Source organism: Cyanistes caeruleus, chromosome 1 (genome assembly GCF_971803275.1).
Source record: "Cyanistes caeruleus chromosome 1, bCyaCae1.hap1.1, whole genome shotgun sequence".
NCBI lineage: Eukaryota > Metazoa > Chordata > Aves > Passeriformes > Paridae > Cyanistes > Cyanistes caeruleus.
This window is the reverse complement of record NC_141701.1, coordinates 125,218,050-125,238,157: the sequence shown is the minus strand read 5'-3', so window position 1 is coordinate 125,238,157 and position 20,108 is coordinate 125,218,050. Positions and strand designations below refer to the sequence as shown.

Genomic DNA, 20,108 nt, shown 5'->3' with positions numbered 1-20,108 from the left:
AATTAATCATCTGAGAATACTTTTACAATTACAAATGTTTGCTTTATTGAGTTAGCTGTACAGTGACTGAATTAACAGCATGACTCACACCAAAGCACACTATCAGCTCTGTGTGAGGAAGGAACATCTGTCTGGGACAGCACCAATCAAAGAAAGACACAGATTTACTGCGTGTAGAAGGTAAAAGAATGTAGCAAATTGCATACTGATGCAGGGGGCCAAGCACACTGCTTTGCATACTTCTGCTTCTATTTCAAGATCATATGCACCTAGACTCTAGTAACCCCAGAGAGCCCCTTCCTCATATATTTAGAAAGTTTAACCATTTACTTAAAATCCCCAGATTTTAGATGTCATAGCTAAGCTGATCAAAGTAGAGTGGAAAAAATTTCCCAATTTATGGATTTTTCAGATCTCTACAAACTAACAAACACTCTGGTTGTTGCAGGCTGCACACTTATAAAAGCATTTGTACTGTGTCCTAAATTAAGCTTCTTTCATTCATTCTCCAAAAAGAAGGAAGAAGGATCACAAAGCAGTCCTTCAATGAAATAAAATATGTACAACTAGGATATTGAACTCCAGATTAAGTTCAGGAAGTAAAGCTAATGGTGCATGCAGGAGTGCAATTATTTTTTGTGGTGCTTTCATTCAGAGTGGCCATAACTAGTTACTGCCTGAGCATAAAAACAGGTGCTGAGCCACCAGCCCATGGCCGTGCTGGTTGTGGTGACCCCTTTGGAGGGACTGTCCATTTGCTTGCAAAGACCTTTGTTCCTGTAGGTGTGAGTGCAGACATGGCTGTGTTCAGAACTAGGGGAGGTGACACCCAGTGTACCAGAGATTTCTGAAGAGGGGAAAAAACCAAGCAAACAATCCTCTATCTGGTTTTTTACTTTCTTGTACTTGACTTTCCACATGGGCTCTGATGCAGCACATATTTTACATGTATAACTTTTGAAAAGAGCTGACAATTAGAGAACAACCTCCTGCTCCTGATTTGAATCACAGCATTGGATTGCATCCTGCTGCTGCTGTGGCCAGGTGGCACTGGGGCCCTGCCCTTGGCCACAGCTGCTGCTGCCAAGCCCATCCTGGGTTTACCGCTGGAGGCTTTGAACAGAGCTTCTGATACACTCACGTGTGACTTGGGAGCACTGATCAGAACAGCTCCCTTTGCTCCTCTTATTTGGCTACAGTGCAAATATGAATTGGACTTATGTGCTACCCCAGCGAGGACACAGGTCAGCTGTGGGCTGCCTCCCTGCCATCCCCCTTCATAGGCTCTGGGGGGGAAAGGATATGCTGCCCTTGCCCCTGCATCTTTGGCAGACTTCAATTTGTGTGCAGCCATTGTTTTGTATCAACCTTGGCACATGATTAAGAGCAGGAAAACACCAAGGCTGCATTTTGATCCCATAGTGAATTGTTTTTCTATCAGGGAATAAATTTTTTCTTCACTTACACAGCAGTGTATGAAGAAATTTCTGCTTTTTTTTAGGATTCTGAATATAGAGGGAACAGAAATGGTAGTTCAATGCAATTAGATTAATTGCTTTTACTGCCAGTGTGATGAGCCCAGTTTGAGTGAGTGTGTTTGCAGTCAGGGTTTATCTTCTAGTCTGCATCGTGCTAGCCTTGTTTTAAGCGCTGCTTCCATAAAAGGGTCTGCAGCTCAGCTGTGGCTGAGCCAGTCCACTCTGAAATGTGCTACTAATAAGTCAGGAGGGTAGTTAAACTCGTATAAAAGTTATTAGTCCTTATTCCTGCTCAAATTGTATCCCCTCCTGGTACTCTTTGTTTGGATTTCTCCTTGCTTCCACAAAATTGTCTCTTAACTTGCTGTTACAATCTCCCAGGCTAATTGCTGTTGAGCTAACATTGTGTTTGTTTCTTCCCTCCGCATCAGGAAGGGTGGATTTTTGGCATCTCCAGCTTTCTTAGAAAATGGTTGATTTATTTTGTAGAGAAAATAATTACATACTGTAAATATTCATTTTGTCATCCAGTATGCCACTGAAATCAGAAAGAGATTTCCTAAAATTATTCTCCTCTGAGAAATGTCAGGAATTATTCCCGTTCCTGTGAGCTACAAATCTGCTTCCATATCAGTGGCCAAACTTGCTCATGCAGTGCCAGTAGACGCTTCAGGCAGGGGCTGACATACCCACCCTGAGTACCAGCAGAAGGAGCCAATACTGATCTTATTCCTGCTCCATAAGCACGGAGTTGTGACTCCCTACCAGAAAAGCAAGACTTCTGTGCCTGCACCCCACCACAGAGGCAAGATACAGACTGGCTGAGCTAACCCTGCCACACTTGTGTCCTGCTGTAGGAGTAGCAGAGGCAGCAGTGCTGTGATGAGGTGGTGTTTCCCAGCCAGTCCACTGTCCTGCTGGGAGCTGTGGTGCTGTGGGTGAGGTGAACTTGTCTGATAAGGGCAGTTACCTGCTTCCAGCTACCATTTTTAGCAATGGGAACAGGCTGCACTGCTTGAGTTTGCCCATGGGAGAGAACTGTCTGGAGCTGCTGTGGGACAGGATGAATTGCTGTGGCAGACCAGCAAGATACAGCTTACTCGCCCTGGGAAAGGAGTATTGCTAGAAGCTGGGTATGTGACCTCTTTTGACAGCAGCAAGCCCTTTTTCATCTGCCACCACAGGTCACTTGGGAACACACAGTGACCATCCTGTGCTTGCACTCTGGAAATGCAGTGTGTCTGGGAAGCTCAGACTTGCAGAAGTTCAGGGATCACTAGAACTCTGATGTGAAGACAAGGCAGAAGCTTTCTGTGCAAGCACATCAAAGATAATTGATGCTCTTCACCTCCATGTTTGCACTTCAGGTGAGGCAGTGACTGGCAGATTTAAAGAAGCAGTGCTGTATAGGGTTGCTACCTTGGAAAATTAAAAGAGAAACCGACCACCTTGGACAAATTGCTGCTGTTGCTGTGACTTGGTCACCAGTCTCAACAGAACATTAAAAAAATCACCAGATGCCAACTCTGCTTTCATTTTTGTATGTAAACACCTGAATAGTTACCTATTCTGCTGAATCTTACATTTGAACATTCAAATTGTGTTACAGGAGTTTTTTGACTTTCATGGGTCCAATCCAAAAACAGATCTTAGCAATGCAAACTCAGTTTGGTAGCTGCAGAGTGACTGTGTTAGGATTAGAGCTACTTCCATCACTTTTTTTTTTTTTCCAAGGAAGATTAAATATATTATTTCAAAGATAACCTAAGACCAAAATCCTCTAGCATCTGTTGCTAGCTCTATCTGCCCCCTTGGGCTCACTGTGCTGACACTAATACTCATCCTTTGCACTGCTTGCAGTGGTAAGCAGAGATCTCACAGCACTGCTTTTAGTTGCCAAAGGGATCACTGATAGGCAGGTATGTTCAGGACAGGCAATTTTCTTGCTCTAGTTTGAATCTCTGCTCTAATTTTCAAGAGAGAACAAAATTGGAAAAGCTATATTTTAAAAAGGGTCTCCCATAATCTCGTTATTTAATATTGTGGTGTAATGGCAAACAAGGAGAAACAAGGAACCAGAAATTACTGTAGTTGTGAAGATTTCTAGTCAGCCAGCAAGGTGAAGGTGCTTGCAGTAAAGCAGGAAGCATAGAAGCATTCAGTTCTGAGTCACTCAAGGGAAGGATGCAAAATATCCAATCCTCCATTCACTGTGTAGCAATCCCTTGATCTGATATAATTCTAGAGATGAAGTAGAGGGGAGGAGAAAGTCTATTTGTTTCCCTCTATTATGTAATTTGAAATATTAGGCACCCTAAAATATGTTTATTTTGATAGTACTTTCTGTCTAAATAGACTCATCTCCCTGTGACACATTTCAAGTATGCTGGGCAGCTGTGTCAGTCTGTAGGGTATAAGAGACAATGAAAAAGACTGAGTTTTACCTAAACTAAGTGTTAAGCCTGCATCTGCCCCCTCTACTTAATCATGTCATGTTCAGCTGACACTTTTCAAGATGCTTGTTTTCTCTGAGCCTGTCTGATTCATAGAATTAATTGCTTTATTGTTCCCCTACAAATTGCTCTCTTAAAACTGCAGCTCTTGGTACTATATGATTGCTGCGGGTTATACTGCTGAGACTTGTTGTTTTGTAAAGGTTTTTGATTTTCATGATTGAAAACAATGAAACCTGAGAAATGTGACAGGTCCAAAATCACAAGAAAATGTATCATCTTGTTAGTATAAATTCTTTGGAATCACCCCTCAACCTTTAAACATAAAGCTTCGTCACTTTTATTTGCTCAGCATTTGCAGTTGTCATGTGCCTGTTTTGGTGAGCATTCTAGAGCCCTTACAACAGGTGGGTCCCAACTTCTCATAAAATACGTAGGTAAAGATTCAGCTGGTGTAAATATGGAGCAACAGGGGACACCTCTTCCTCCTTGCTGATAAAGCAGCCTTTCTCCTTCCTGCTTTTTCTCTAAAGCCCATAAGCAATGCTTAATCATGAGAAATCCTGAATGTCGCTGTGTTCAGTGAGGATTGTTTTCGCCTGTGGTGTGAATAAATACTACGTGTGAATGGTGTGATCATATTACAGCCAGTCACACCTTTCTACCTTTGTAGCTGGAAAGGGACTGGCAGCCCTATACAATGCTAACTCAGCCCTGTGGATAAAATCCCAAGAGCACAGACAATAGATTCCATTGCAAATGCAAGTTACTGAGGCTCTAGAGACCCAAATAATGCAAACATGTTGAAAACATGAAGCTCCAGTAATCCTTAAATTAATTGGATAGATGTCTGCCCATATGGATAAGAGAGCAGGATCACTCCTTCCTTTTTTATTAAATTCAAACCCTTTAAAATTATTTTTTACAAAGCAAAGATAATTTCCAAGGACAACGTAGAGCACAGTGAGGTAGCTGGGAAAACGTGAGGCTTGCTGTTACATGTAAGTGGGTGTGAGAGTGCAAGGACACGTTGCTCTGAAGGAGCTGTGCAGGTTCCTGCAGTCCCTGGCTCTGTCACATGGATCATTACACCAGGCTGGAAGAGCAGCATGTTCCCCACTGCTGAAGGTACCAGTTTGGTACCTGCTCCTTTCCCAGAGCCAGCAAGAGCAGGATCTGTCATCACAGCTCTGCAAAAGCAAAAACTGCTCTTGCTGCTCTCAACATTTACATTTCTTCTTTTTCCCTTGCTCTTAGTTGTATTATGAACTCAAGTCATGCTATGGGGAGGTTTGCTTGTTTTGTATAAATTTGTATTATACACTTCACTGTATAAACAGTGGGAGTGAAGATGGTGCAAGAGGAGGAAGAGGGGCAGCTTCTTAGAATAATATTCTATTCTAACTTCTTGTGGACTACAAATTCCAGACAAGTGTTAGGGACTAAACAATTGTTTAATCGTGTAGCTTGTGCACAGATTTACTCAAATGCTACATGTGCATAAGTTCTGAATTGCATGTAACTGTCAGGGTCCAGACTGATCTTTCATGACCAAAAAAATGCCCAATATGAAAAGTAATGAAGTCCTATCTACGGCTTTGGAAATATGTAGACCAAAGTAATGTCTTTTATTATCTAAATTTAGACAGCTGGAAAAACTATACATTATTCCAAGGAATTTTGTGAAATAAATACTAGAAATGAATTTCAGTCCCAGGGTAGTGGCAGTATTGAACAGTACAACTGTACAATGGAAAATGAATGCATTGAGAGAGGGTTGAGGACAATAGAAGTTGTACCAGACCCCAGTGCAAAGACTCAGTAAGACAGGCACACAGAGAAGTCAACTGCATTTGCATGAGAATGCAAAGACTTAAGAAAGCTAATGCACAGAAAACAGCAGAACTATGAGCTGTAGTTTCTATTAGTAGTTGCATTGGCTATTTAAATGAACAGACAGCTTTCTCAGACTGCTTTAAAACTATGGGTCAAATTCACCCCTCAGGAAGATGAATATGCTTCTTCACTGGAGGGATTTTGGGTATATGCAGGTGCTAACAAGAATTTGGGTCCTGTCATTCTGAGCAGTAAGAGTTTGTTGGGTACAGCTCAAAATAGTCCAGGGGAATAAACCTACAGGGCTAAAAATCCTACACATGACTGTGCATCTTTCACAGCAACACCTGTTCTGTGTTCAGTCTGAGGAGTGGCAGTTTACCAAACATTCCAGTGTTTAATTAAGCTTTATGATGGGCTGTGAATGTAGGTACAAAGTGCAAACCCCTTGCCCTTCAGGGTGCCAGTTTCAAGCTGTCAAACCAGGAGTCCTGTTTTCTTTACAGTTTTGGAGCCGTATCTCCTTTGTTAAGGACAGTCCCTTTTCTTGATGCAAATTTACATTTAAATTACTAAATTACACAACTCATACTCAGTCAAAACTTGCATGGCCTGGATTCCTGTACAGCTTAGCTGCTTTGCACCAGCTGAGCATTTGGCCCAGCGTTTTCCCCAGACCCATGTAGAAGAGGGGTTTGGCCAGAGAATGGCAGAGGCTGGTGAAGAGGAATCTTTCTAAACATTGGGAGTTGCCCATAATATTCTTCAAGCTGCAGTTTTCAGCTTCTTGGCTGCCTGAAGCCAGGTACTCAGATGACAGGGAACTGAATAGGAGCTGCAGGTGGTAAACACACCTGAAAGCCAAGCTTCTAATTAGGTCTCTAAATATGAATTTCAGTGCTCGCATTAGGAAGTTGATTTCAGAAAAGAGAATGTTCAGGTGTATCATACTGCATGGCATGAGCTAACTTCTTTATGAACAGCTCTACTAGCAGGTGGTTGAAAACCTAATTTCTTATGCTAGGAAAGTTGCTTCTAAACTAGGTATTCTAGTGAATTTCTAAGATCCTAATGATTTTCTGGAAGTGCTTGCAATCAAATTATAATGTGTCTCGTTTGCATTCTTGTGAGTGAGAAAGACACTCATGTTTGTTACGTTTCCTTCTTTAGCAGCTGTAGTGCTCACAGGGCTACCACGTAAGTCAATTATAATCTTATAATTACTTGTTCAAATATGAATACAGTTTGTAATGGCTTTTTTCCTTTCTGTGCTATACTATCAAGAAATCAGTTGGTGAAAAAGTACTATAATTTTCAGTTATTAAATGAGCATAATTAAGAGAAGGCCCAAGACAAGAGATGTTAGCACTTATCTCCACATGGGGTTGTTAGCTCTTACTTCAAGGTACTTTCTTGCAGCAGGGGAATTTCATGGAGAAGACCTGAAAGGGTAGACTTTCTTTGCTGTATAAAAAACTCTGAGATAGCCTGTTCCTGGAATCCTGCATCTGCTTAACAGAAATGAACCTTGAACGGATATTATTTTTCCTTTTTTTTTCTGCAGGTTTGTCTTCTCCCAGCCCCTTGCAGAGCAATTGGCATCTGTGTGCAAGATTGCCTTTGAATTTTCCTTAGTGAAAGTTCTATAGGGCAGGAAGGGCTTAGGGAAGAAAATCATTGTAGATTGTTTTATTGAGTTTTTTTAAAAGAACTCTGCATGTGCACAGATTGCTGTTCCCTGTCCTCCCTGTGTGAAACTGGAATGAGAGTCCTCTCAAGCTTGGGCCTGAGTGAAGCTGTTTGGAAAAAACCATCCCATGTGTTGGGGGATCAGTTCAGTATTTTCACCACCACAGTGTGTGATGCTGATATATTCTGTAAATATAATTATTGCAGGTACTGCAGAGCAGGCAGTTAGGGCCAGGTCTTCTGCTTACACAACTGCCTATGCCTTTGGTATTATCTGGCTTTACCTTTAAAATAAAGGGTAGGTAAATAAGGATGGATTTAAGTACTGCAGTAAGGAGTGCTGCAGCTTCTAACTCTGAAGAACTGCAAATCATAGCTGAACATTTGGTTCCTTTACACAAAATTTTAGGACTTGTAGGAACTTAAAGATGTAAATCAGTTAGTGAAAGGCACCTAAACTAGCAGGAGGAAATTATTTTCAAAGAGTTAAGCAGGATCTATCTCCCAGACAACCAGGTGAAAGGAACATTCTTGCTCTCTCTCTGCTAATTAATATTTAATTTATTTCAAGCATCAGCAGGAGTTATCAGAGAATATCTGTCAAAATACTCTCTGAATTGCTTTCTTGAACGTTAGAGTCCAGTTTGTGCTCTGTCTTGGACTGAGGAGTTTGGTGTCACACCAGAGAGTGTATATCTGGCATATCTGGTCTGATTGCTGTATGAGACTGGAAATGCTGAGCTTGTGAATACAGGCAGCATTGCACTGCAGAAATAGTCCAATACCTTGAGTAGCTTTTTCTACCTTCCCCTCTCATGGAGTGAGTGTTGAAACAAGTTGCTGCAGCTCCTCTGCTCACCCTGATGCTGCTGTGTATCAAGGCTGCCTGCTGCTCTTCCAACTGCTGTGCATCCCCTGGGAACACTGATTTTCCAGCAGGATCTCTGGCTGCCGATCGTGGGCTGCTGCCTCCAGCTCAGGCTTCATGGAGTGCTTGCCACACTCCTCTTTTCACTCCTGTATTGGTATGGTCTAACTACAGCCTTGGGATCAGCTGCAAAACTGGAGGCACTTAAGGAATGAAAAGCTGAGAGTGTTGTGGATTTTATCAGATAAATATTCTTTATGTCTGAGGCTCCCTGTTGGCATTAGTTACTGATTTATTTCATTATTATCCAACACATAAGCATGCACTGTCACGCAGCACATAAGATACTTTATCCACAAGGTCTTCAAACAGAGATCTGCAAAGCTGCAAAGGTTTCAGTCAGTGCCTCAATTTATGTTCCAATAAAGCAGAAAAAATGGGCATCTCAAGTGCATGTGCAAGTCTCTGCAGGCTTTGGGTCCCATATTTAACACTACTGCTGGTATCAGAGGATGATGTTAGCAAAGGAGTGAGATTAAAAATTTAGGTAGAAAGAATTAGTATAAATGCAAAGATGATGTGGAGGTGATTGATTAGTTCATTTTTAATTATGGTGCAGGCAGGCAGGTGCTGAGCAGCTCAGCTCTCCCATGTTCATTCAGCAGCAGTAATGGTTAGAAAAAGACTGCTGCATTTCATAGTTACTGCCATTCACTCTCCTGGTTTCTTTAGCAGGGGATCATTGTTCCTCTTGGAGGCATCCTAAAAGCCAGGTATTTGAAGATAATGTAGGCTGGGGATTTCCTCATTTCATGCACACCCAGCCTCCAAGTAAATAACTAGCTTGGATACTGCCAGCTGTGCAGTCCCAGCAGGACAGAAAGCAGCCTGTTTTACCTCTGAGCCAGACTATCAAAAAAAATCAAATTTGTACTCTCAAGACTGATCTAGACACCTTTTTCTGAACATGTTACCCATGGCCGGTTTCACAGAACAGACAATTAATGTTAGACTATTGTTATTATGTGAGTAAAGACTTTATATTCAAATTATCCCAGACAGATTTGCAAAGTTGCAAATGTTTTATTAAAAGCTGCCAAAGCCTAATGCCCTATTTTTAGGCAGTTAAGCACAGAGCTTTGAAAAAATTATGATTTGCATTTGAAATTCCTGAGACAACAGAAACTGGCTGAAAATGTAGGCCATAATTTATGCATCAAAAGTGCCATGATCAGCTGATGTGTTTTGCTGTTTTATAGCAATCTGAATTCATACAGATCAGATTTAGACCTTAATGCCAAAAAGTCCTTTTGATAAATTACATGGTGGACGCCCAGAAATTAATAGCATGCCTGAACTACTTGTTAGCATAAACCATCCTTTTGCCTGCTTTTCAGTGCATTTTGGCTGTTTCCATCTTATTTTCAATCTGTGTTCAGGAGAGTGAGAGGTTGTCTGCTCAAGGTGAGCATGTATTGAGATCTGTTGTTGCTGGAATTGCAAAAAGAGGCCATTTCAGGCAGAAACCCTGTGAGCAGTTCAGTGAAAGGATAAGTTTTTCCTGTTGGGAGTGTAATTTTTTTGTAAGACAATGAATGCTTGTTCAAATTGATGGGAAGAGTTACAGGTTACAATAACTGGTAAAATAAGCATATTTGGTTATTCATAATCTGACAAATGACAATAGTCAATTTTTGTCTGGCCCAGAATAACCTCAGCAGTGGTTGTGCTCTGTCAGAGGAACCAGTAACCCCAAACAATTAGAAGTTAAACTGTGGCTAGTTACTTCAGCAGTGAAGCCTTAAAGCCAGTGATCCTCTGCACTGGTACCCAGGGTCAGCTAGCCTTGGTTATTAGCCTGCATCATGTTCATCCCTTCCTTTCTCTGATGGATTTTTTCCTGCTTAAGTACATATTTGAGAGAATACCTATTTCAGAGAGACGTTTCTTCTAACATTCTTCTCTGCTTTGAAGGTTAATAAAAATCTAAGCCTTTTATCTACCTGTGAAGTCATACTGCATCTCTTGTTCAGACCTGCAGTCCTGCACAGTGACTTTATTCTGTGTCACAACCTATATGTGTACCTTGAATTTGTGGAGCAGGATATACTTGCTTGTGTCACAGCATACAGGAAGGCAAATGATGAGCTACTACCCTGACTGTTTTCCAGAAGTATTAACTAATAAAATGTCAGGTCATTTAGACAGCTTTAAGTAATGTAAATTTCTTGCTTTTCTTTCTATTGATCTTAGCATATAAAGATGGGGGTTCGAGTGGTTTTGAGATCTGATATTTGGGATAACAGCCACAACAAACAGTTCCATTTCAGACCCAGAAACCTAACCCAAAGTGTATATATGAAGAAGAAAATCAAACAAAATGCTAGTGTACACAAGTTAAATTGTATAAAACTGGTTTTCTCTCTTAATTAACCTTCACTTGACATATTGTTCAGGTATTGTTTTCCTAGGTGGATTTTCAGCCTCACTGAACTCCTTAAACTTGCTCCCATTAAATCAATATCAACTGTTTTGTGATGCAGAGCTGGCTTCTCCGGTTACGAAGACAATATTTGCCAAATTTCTTTTAATGACTTTATTTTAATTATTTGCCTTGTCACATTCCTTTAGATTAAAAACTTTGTCTGTGATTTCTTTGGTTCTTTTTTAAGGGTGGAGTTTCACTTCTGAGTAATAGCATTGGCTCAGTATTTTGCACTTATCTGAGGGGGGGCAGAATATTCACAGAGAGGAGCTTGTGCACATGCAAATATGAAACAGGTTTTACAGGCAGTGTAAGCTACGTTGCATTTACCACAAGAGTGAACTGGGGCAATTGTAGAGGAACTGATGTACTGTTGGTTTGTATAATGGTATTCTTGTACTAACCTAAGAATGTCAACACAAAAGTCTGGCTTAAAAACCCCAAGATTTTAAGATTCATGCAGACTGACTTCCTGTTATATGCCTTCAGACAAGATCCAAAGATAGGGAGTTAATGAATACTTCAGCTAAAACAATGCTAAGCCCAAAGAATGGAGAAGGTGGGGCATGGATGTGCTTTCTGATCCCCTAATTTCTATTGCTGTTACTGTAGTAGTGAATAATGATAATATGATAAACATTATGATGATGATTTAAAAAGCAGTTTTAAGGCCTGTGTGTGCACCTGTGTATTTATGAGATGTAAGGTTGGAAGTTTGCCAGCATGGTTGAGCATCTGGGGAAAAGTGTGGCTAGGTTGTCGTGTGTACCCAAGAGAGCATTGCTATTTCCAGGTGTGTAGGGTGGATTTGTGGGTCAAAGTTCTTGGTATGTTTATAAGTCAGGGTCTCACACCTCAGAGCACACAGGAGAGCCAAAATGTAGGGCTGTCAGCACTCTGGGCCACGCAGTGGCAAGACCCAGAGAAGCCTGACTGTACAGAGAGGATTATATGAGCACAGTCCTGTGTGTGTAGCTACCACAGGATTTGTGTGGAATTGAGAGTGTATGTAGATAAGTATCAGAAGACCCAGTGTCCTTCAAATGGTCTGTTGGTATAAATGATTTTATTGGGTAAAGCTGCTGCAAAGCTTTGGGAGCCTGACTGCAGTCTCAGCTGGAGTGATTTGCATTCTTTTTATCCATCATATGAGACTTATCTGTAAAAAGGGAGGTGCCCTGGACAGCTACAGCTCAACCATGAGGTGCTTATGCAATGATACAGCCCAATTTCAGCACAGCAAACACTAACAGCTAACACTGTTGTTTAAACACTGTTGTAATTTTACTGATAAAACTATTAATTGTCATAACATGCAGACATATACATGTGGAGCCATAGCATGGGAGTCTTCCTCAGGAGGAGTAAAGACAACTTTGCTGGAAGGCATTTCTTTGGGAAAGAACATTATTTCAGCATTTTGTCATGCTTTGTGTTTAAGAGCGGAATTTTTCCTTACATGATTTGTCTCATCCTCCATTCTGTAAGAAAACTGGCAGCAAATACATGTTAGAAACAAGCATAAACTGTTCCTAGCAATACAGATATGTACTGACTATACATATTTCATAAAACATCACTTCATATATTGAGTATATATCTATATGTATATATGCTACATGTCTTCACAATTGGTGCCTTCACAGGCCTTACGTCATTTATCCTTGTATCATCTCCTGGTTTTGATACCAACACGTGCAGGTACCACTTGTGATTCAGCTCAAGGCATTTTCTGACAGCTGTGTTGGTTGCACAGCCCTCCTCAACAGTCCTGTGTTTTCTTACCTGATGGGGGGAGAAGCACATCCTGTCCTTCTTAACAAGGGTCCCCTGCAATGCCAGGATCTACAAGCAGCTGTGACTTAAAATGCAGGAGAAAGGGACACTCTCAAAGCCCTTCTCCATTTGTTTGGGCTTCTGACAAAAAGAATGGCAGAAAATAATAACTTGTATTTTCTGTTTGCCTGTGCTGAAGCACAGGGCTAGAGAAGCTAGGCAGTGAAACTCTCCTTGGCCAAAGAGGCCACGGTGCAAGCTGCTGTTTAATGAGTTGTGGAGGGGTTTCCCCAGCACCAGAATGTCCCATATGTGCACCTGCACAAACCCCTCTCCCTGTGTTAGTACCCATGAACTGAGATTTCCTAAGACCAGCTTTGTGAGTCTGACGATAATTCTGTATCTTCTGTATCTTAATTTCTACTTCAGGAAAACATTTCTGCATTTGCTTTTAAAGACAGCAACAACAATCTAATCTGTGCTGGGCCCACATTTAAAGCCCAATTTTTAAATTATAGGGCCTGCTTACTTTAATTGCTGCCAGACTGCGGCAAATAGACCTTCCTGTAAATAGAAAGGCCGCTTCTCTCAAGATGCTTTCACAAACACCAACAGGCACTATTTGCTTTGAAATATTCAGAATGACACTTGCATAGTTAAAAGTATCAACATGAATGACTTACAAAGATGCTGCAAAATAATTGTGGTGCCACAGGTATTCTATATGCACAGCAAAGAAAAACACTGATTTTAACTGTGTCAGAAGTCAAGTCAAAGTGGGTTTTTTTGGGTCTTTTGTTTGTTTGTTTTGGAGGTGTTGGTTGGTTGGGATTTTTGGTTTTGGGAGTTTTGGGTTTTTCTTTTCCTTTTACTGTTAATGCCTAATTAAGCAGAGCACTAATGAGTACAAACTTCTGAGAGTTTTAATAACTCTTTTGCCCTCTTATTGGTTACTGAAAGTCAAATATTATAAAACCCTCAAATTTGTTCAGTGTCTGTTCAGATAAAGATGTACACCTATTATTTGGGAATTTTGTGACCCTGGCATTACAAAAGCAGGTAGGAAGGGAAATTTTAGAAATTAGTGCCAATGAACTGCATATTCCCACTGTTCTAGCCATTCACCAGCACAGAGTGGCACTCTGTTGTGGACAGCGAGCCCTACTTGGCCTATAGAGTAGTAAATCTGCAGCCATGTAGTGTAAGTTCAGGAAATGCTGACTGATAGCTACTGAAGAGCTATGGGTAACATCTTTCTTAAACAGGACATTGCTTTCTTGTCTTCAGTGAGTCTCAGATAAAATTTTCTAGCTTAAACTGCAACAATCACACATGAAAAGGCTGTTTTCATTTATTTTATTTTACTATTTTACTGACTTTGCCAGGTAGGAAAACTCCACAGATGGCAGATTTCTATTAAATATTTATTCTGTATTGTTTTTCTTTCCAAATTGTTCACAGCTGTATACTTTGCTGGGCTTCCCTGTTATCAAATATTTACAAGACTTTTGCCTGACTCCACATTATATTTCACAGCATGTTATACAGATAATTCACAAGTTCACAGGAAGGCTGGCATTGCCTTTGTACTTTATGTTAATATTTAGTCTCTCAGACATATCAATTGCTACCTTCACTCTGGGACATAATTTCACAGGAATCCATAATATCGTGTGTGTGACCTTTGGATCTGTCCACGTATACAAATCATTAAGGAAAGATCATCAAGAAAGGGTAACTAGGACTTAATAATGACTACCTGCCTAACATATTCTTGATGAACCTCTGTAAATTTCTTGTAGTGATAGTTATTATAACATTGCCCATGGTGTAAAACTACCACAGTGTTAAAATTGATATTCTAGTGGTAGAGCAAGAAAATGCTTTCTCACACCATAAATTATTTTCGAGACTCTAGCTAAATTTTTCCCCTTAAAATGGGATTAAGAATCTGTAACTTTTAAATTAATGAACTCATAATCTGATATTTTATACTGTTGATTGAATTACTTTATAAATTTAGCTATATATTTCATTCTGACAGTTTTAATTTTAGTATTGTTAAACATTTTAAGAGTAATGTCATTCCAAAAATTGTAAGATGTGCTTGACAACAGTTCAGAAGTTAGTGGGAAGAAAAAAGGAAGACAAACCGGTAAACACACACATAGAATAGGATCACATACACTCTGTGTATGTGTATATGTGCATGTGTATTCTGGTGTCTAGACAACTAGCAAATTGACCTGTAGAAGAGACATCATGTAGGTAAAAGTTGCTGGAGATCTGTCAGAGTTTTTAAAAATTATCTGTGTGTTTGTGTCAGCTATGAGTTTGGTTTTAGATTGTCTTACATATAAAGATGATCCCAATTATTTGGTTACTGTGACAATACATTAGTGTACAGATATTTATGCTACAGTGCCTACTCTCTCTCTGCATTGAATTTGTTATTCTCTTATAAAGGTTTTAGGGAACAAGCCAGAGCTTCCTGAGTGTGGTGATGATGATGATGAGCTGGCTGATATCACAAACAGGAGAAGTGCTAAACTTTATATGGTAAGTTATTTATTTATATACTTACAATTAGGTGTGCTCAACAGTAGTAATGCTTTTATTCACTGCTTCCTCACATATGGAGTTCTGCCTTGGTTTACAGAACTGCTCTTATTTTAGTTCAGTTGCAGCCAATGGACAAGTTTCTTAAAGGATGTCAATCAAGATAGTCCAGGAAATTTGAAAGAAAAAAAATGGATTGGATTTCTGTTTACTCAGGAAACAAGTTAAGCATGGCCTGTGAACCATGCAGTGCAGGTCAAAGAAGAATTAACTGCTCTTAAATCATCCTGTCTTCTTAATTTTAACAGGGAGACTTTTAGTAGTTGTATATGACTTAGTTATTCTTAGCAGAGTTTAAAAGATGGACAGTTACATTATATCTTATATATCTGTAACTTTATTCCTTTCCCCATCATCACTTGATGAGGAGGATTGCTAACAAGTGGCAACACTGACAGCATGGAGTGCTACTGAAACTAAAAGTGAACTTACAGTGATGGTAGAGGTTACAAAGCAGATTCTGCAACAGATCTTACATTACAGTTTCCAGTTAGAGAACAGCAGGTTATAAATTTCACCTCTTTGTGTCAGTGTAGGACTATTTTATTATGGTTACAAATGCTGTTGTTCAGTGTGTGCGTGTACCTTTGGCTTCAGTGTGAGTTGCTTGGGAGCAGGGACTATACCAGTGGAAGAGAAATGGATTTGTTTTAAGAAGTTGCAAGGCAAGGATCCAACAAACTCCCTAAAATTAACACTACATCTCCCTCTATTGGTTGTAAAATGAAATGAAACAAAAAATTATAATCATTAGTCTACTTTACTTCCTGGCAGTACACAAATTTCATATAGCCAGTTATACAGGAATGGCAGCAGATTTTTATACTAATTTCAGGAACAGAAATTAATTTGTCTGTAGAAGCCAGAGTTGGTCTAAAGTTGAAATTTCTGTTTTCTTAGGTGTCAGATGCAAGTGGATCCATGAAGGTGTCTGTGGTAGCAGAGGAAAACCCCTTCTCTATGGCTATGCTTTTGTCTGAGGAGTGCTTCATTTTGGACAATGGTGCTGCCAGGAAGATCTTTGTGTGGAAAGGTGAGAGGTCACTTGTATTGCAAATGCAGAAGCTAACAGAGATAGCTGAAGAGTTGACACAGAATTTAATTTGACTAGCAAGAATTTAATACTGGCTGGACACTGTACCTGGCACACAGCTCTTCCCTGGTACGGTCTGTGGATAAGGATTACTCACTCATGTAAGGACCTCAAGACTGAGTCTTATCTAAGGATCCTATTTTTGAGATATCTGTAATCTTGGGTGATTAAATGCTTACCTAAATGACAAGTAATAACTCTGTGAGTTCTGTACATTATCAAATCCCTATCTTTTGGGACAAAATCTGGACACTGAACATTCCATTTGGGTAAGCATCTCCACAGAGGTGTGAAATTGAAAGGTATGTGTCCAGGGCATAAACTGAAAGCATAAACTTGCAAATACTCCAGTGTCTCTTTTCTTCTTGCAAATATTTCTCTGAGGTGTCATCAGTTGGCAATTGCTTTGTCTAAATGTTTCTGAATTAGGTCTTGACACCTTGTAGCTGGATTGTTGTAGTGCTGCCATTAAATCCAGCGATGAGTATTTTTATTTTTTTTTGTCTGAGGCAGCTTATTAATTATTTCTCGGCATTTTTATTTTGGCCTACTGCGTGCAATACCAGATAATTACTTGCTACATTTGTCAAGTCTCTCAAGTCAGCCCAGGAAGCATTGTAAGTGTTTTGTTTGAAAACTTAATTTGCAGTTAGGGAAATATCCTTTAAAAGAAAACATTTGGGGAGCATTGTGCTTAGATAGCCTATGGTCTGTCTGACCCCCTGATTGCCGATTGTCACTCTATATGACAGCTCCTAGAACCAAGCCAACAGGGTCAGGCATAAAATAAATAAAATATGATTTAAGTTCTTTGACTGTGGCCCTTTGTAATCCTTTGTGTATCCTGGCTTTGCTTCTGCCAGTAAAAATAATGTGTGGAAAAGCCCCATTGGAATGTGAGTCTCACCCTTGCAGGGAGACTGCAGCTATCATCTCTGCTGGAAATCTTCAGGCCACTAAGCTGAGAAGTGTAAATTACTTCGGTAATGGTCTCATTCAAAATGGGATACAAATGATTACTTTATCAGAGCACCTGATTAGACTGTGAGGTCTTTGGAAGGTAGTCACTGCAGCCTCCTGGGACACACACCCTGTAGACAGTGTCAATCCCACAGAGGCTTCCAGAGATACCTGATACTGAGCAAGGCTGAACAAGGAGCAGTGGATAGGGAAATGGATAAATTGCAAAGCCCAGCCAGACAATAGGTGATTCTTTTACTCTTCTGCACTGCTTGAGAAAGTGGGGGCAGTTCAGCTTTATTGACTATATTGCAGTCCAGCAAAAGGAGAGTCAGAGAACAGACCCAGGGTACCTTGAGCCCAGCAGGTATTATTAACCAATTTTTATTTGCCCCCTTTTCCCTTAAATTAACTGTTTGGTTTTTGGTTTTTTTTTTCCTTAAATTAACTGTTTTCAAAGCTCTGGAAGTACTGTTTTGGTCATCCAACTTAATGTGAATCTTGCTCATGTTATGTCCAGCATTTGTGTTTGTTCAAGACTGAGGGAAGAGCAATGTCAAAGAGAACCTGGCTCAAGGATTACTTGTTTTTGGAGGTTCTGTGAGCTTATTGCCCTTTCCCATGTACTGTTATCCTTCTGTTTTAATCAGGCAAAGATGCTAACCCTCAAGAGAGAAAAGCTGCCATGAAGAATGCTGAGCAATTCATAGAGCAGATGAATTATCCTGCCAACACACAGGTGCGATCTATTTACAGAGGTGATACCAAGAGAGCTTGAGCTCTGTTAAAGACATTGTTTTTAAGTCAGCAGAAAAAATATTTCTCAGGATTTATAAGACATAAGGGCAATATTTCACATGTAATCTAGAAAAGCTTCTGTTTGAGAAAGTGTGTCACTTCCGTGTTCCTCCTGTTTCATGTGTATTGCCTTCATTTCAGATTCAAGTTCTTCCCGAAGGAGGTGAAACGCCAATGTTCAAACAGTTTTTCAAAGACTGGAAGGATAAAGATGAAAGCAATGGCTTTGGCAAAGTATATGTCACAGAGAGAGTGGCTAAAATTGAGCAGATTGAATTTGATGCTACCAAGTTACATGAGTCTCCACAAATGGCTGCCCAGCATAACATGGTAGATGATGGTTCAGGGAAAGTAGAGGTAATTTTCATGTTGTAATAAATTTTATCTAACTAATGTATTCTGCTACTTGTAATGGGCTAAACTGCTGCTCTGTGTTTCAGTTTTTATACTGTTGTTTAGATTAGCACCATGTTAGTAGACTTGTTACTTCAAGCATAACGAAAGGTACTTGGCAGTAGAAGGTGACTATCAGCTGTATGCTGGGTTGTGTACTTTTGCTGCTTATGAAGAATGTACCAGTCATCAAGAGAAATCAGTCACCAGAAATACTACCTCTTGTACACAATACCTTGTAAATATTTTCTTTAAGTGTGATTCTTGGTCTAAAGGAAAAACTTCAAGCTCATACCAGCTTGAAATCTGGAATGGGAGGACTTGTGCTTGGCATCAGAAATCCATTCTATGTCTTTATGTAGGTGTCCAAGCTGGTTTCTAGAGGAACCTTCTTTGTTCCTAGTGTGTCTCTTGGGTAGCCTGGATTTGGAGAGAAAAAGATGACTGTATAGTCTTTCTAGACCTTTCTAGACCATATCCCACTTCAGGACTATCTTTGGACTACACAGGGATAGCATGGCATTGTATCAACATGCCCTGTTGAATGCAAATTGTATACTGGGCTTCTGGAAGAAAAAGAAGTACTTACAGTCTCATCAATGTGTTCTCTGGGTTTCTGGTCCATAGGCTTGAGCAGCCAACTCTTAGCTGAACTGGGCTGTAGTGAATGAATTTGTAAGACATCTGCCTAACACCATGTTATCTGATTGCAGTGTGCCTCTCCAAAATGATATCTTTGTTTTATGATGGATCATTATGTTGTGCCATGTCATATTGTGACCTTAAGGTGTTAAGAAAGTTCAGCATAGCATTGTGAAGTGATTGTGTGGCGATAAAGTACAAGACAAAGAGAAGTGTATTGCAGTCCCTTGTTGATGGTCATCATTAATTCAGTGGGCACAGGGTATATTTACCTACTTCATGAAGAATCCTCCCTCTTCCTATTCAACAACACTTGGGAACAGAAAGGACACTCAAGGGATAAGGTAATAAAATACTTTGTAAAGAATCTCAGGATGAAGTTCAGCAATCTCCTGTGATTTCTCTGTTTCCCCAGATCTGGCGTGTGGAAAGCAGTGGGCGAGTGCCTGTGGGACCTGAGACATATGGACAGTTCTATGGGGGTGACTGTTACATTATCCTCTACACTTACCCTAGAGGGCAGATCATCTATACATGGTATGTTTGGTTGCCTTTGCACAGATCTGCAGTGTGGATATCATTTTATGTTGACTTTTATGTCCTTTTGAGTAGAACCTATGTAAATGTAAGATTGTTCATGGTGAGTTTGTCATACAGCACAAGCTCTGGGTTACTTTGAAGCTAAATTTAACCATTGCCTTTCTCCTTGTCTTCTTCAGGCAAGGAGCCCATGCTACAAAAGATGAACTGACTGCATCTGCATTTCTGACTGTTCAGCTGGATCGGTCATTAAATGATCAGGCTGTGCAGGTTAGTGTCCTTTGGATAAAATCCAACAGAGCATGTGATATATGCAGAATATGATGAGAATTGAAAGGAGAAGCTGGTATTTAAAGACTGGAAATGCTAATTGCTTAGGTCTGTATCAGATCAAAAAGCACCATGGGATCCTGTTAAAGTTGCCAGAGATTGCCCATTTAAATCATACTTTCTGTATACAGTTGTCCAAAAGGACACA

General features: G+C 40.1%; 1 protein-coding gene and 1 long non-coding RNA gene across 10 annotated transcripts in view; both read left to right on the top strand.

The window, feature by feature from the left end:
- The window catches only part of SCIN (scinderin), a 66,592-nt gene that overhangs the window by 37,119 nt on the left and 9,365 nt on the right, over positions 1-20,108 (top strand). For all 9 annotated transcript variants that reach the window (XM_086855751.1, XM_086855759.1, XM_023920405.2 and 6 more), the window contains 6 exons: positions 15,052-15,144; positions 16,105-16,237; positions 17,908-17,996; positions 18,197-18,412; positions 19,506-19,627; positions 19,810-19,900. In XM_086855751.1, coding sequence (XP_086711877.1) covers positions 15,052-15,144; positions 16,105-16,237; positions 17,908-17,996; positions 18,197-18,412; positions 19,506-19,627; positions 19,810-19,900 — 744 coding nt within the window. The remainder of the gene's footprint in view (positions 1-15,051; positions 15,145-16,104; positions 16,238-17,907; positions 17,997-18,196; positions 18,413-19,505; positions 19,628-19,809; positions 19,901-20,108) is intronic.
- On the top strand, positions 2,541-3,002 carry LOC147655880 (uncharacterized). Its single transcript, XR_015277728.1, has 2 exons — positions 2,541-2,611; positions 2,846-3,002. It is a non-coding gene; the product is annotated as an uncharacterized LOC147655880 (long non-coding RNA).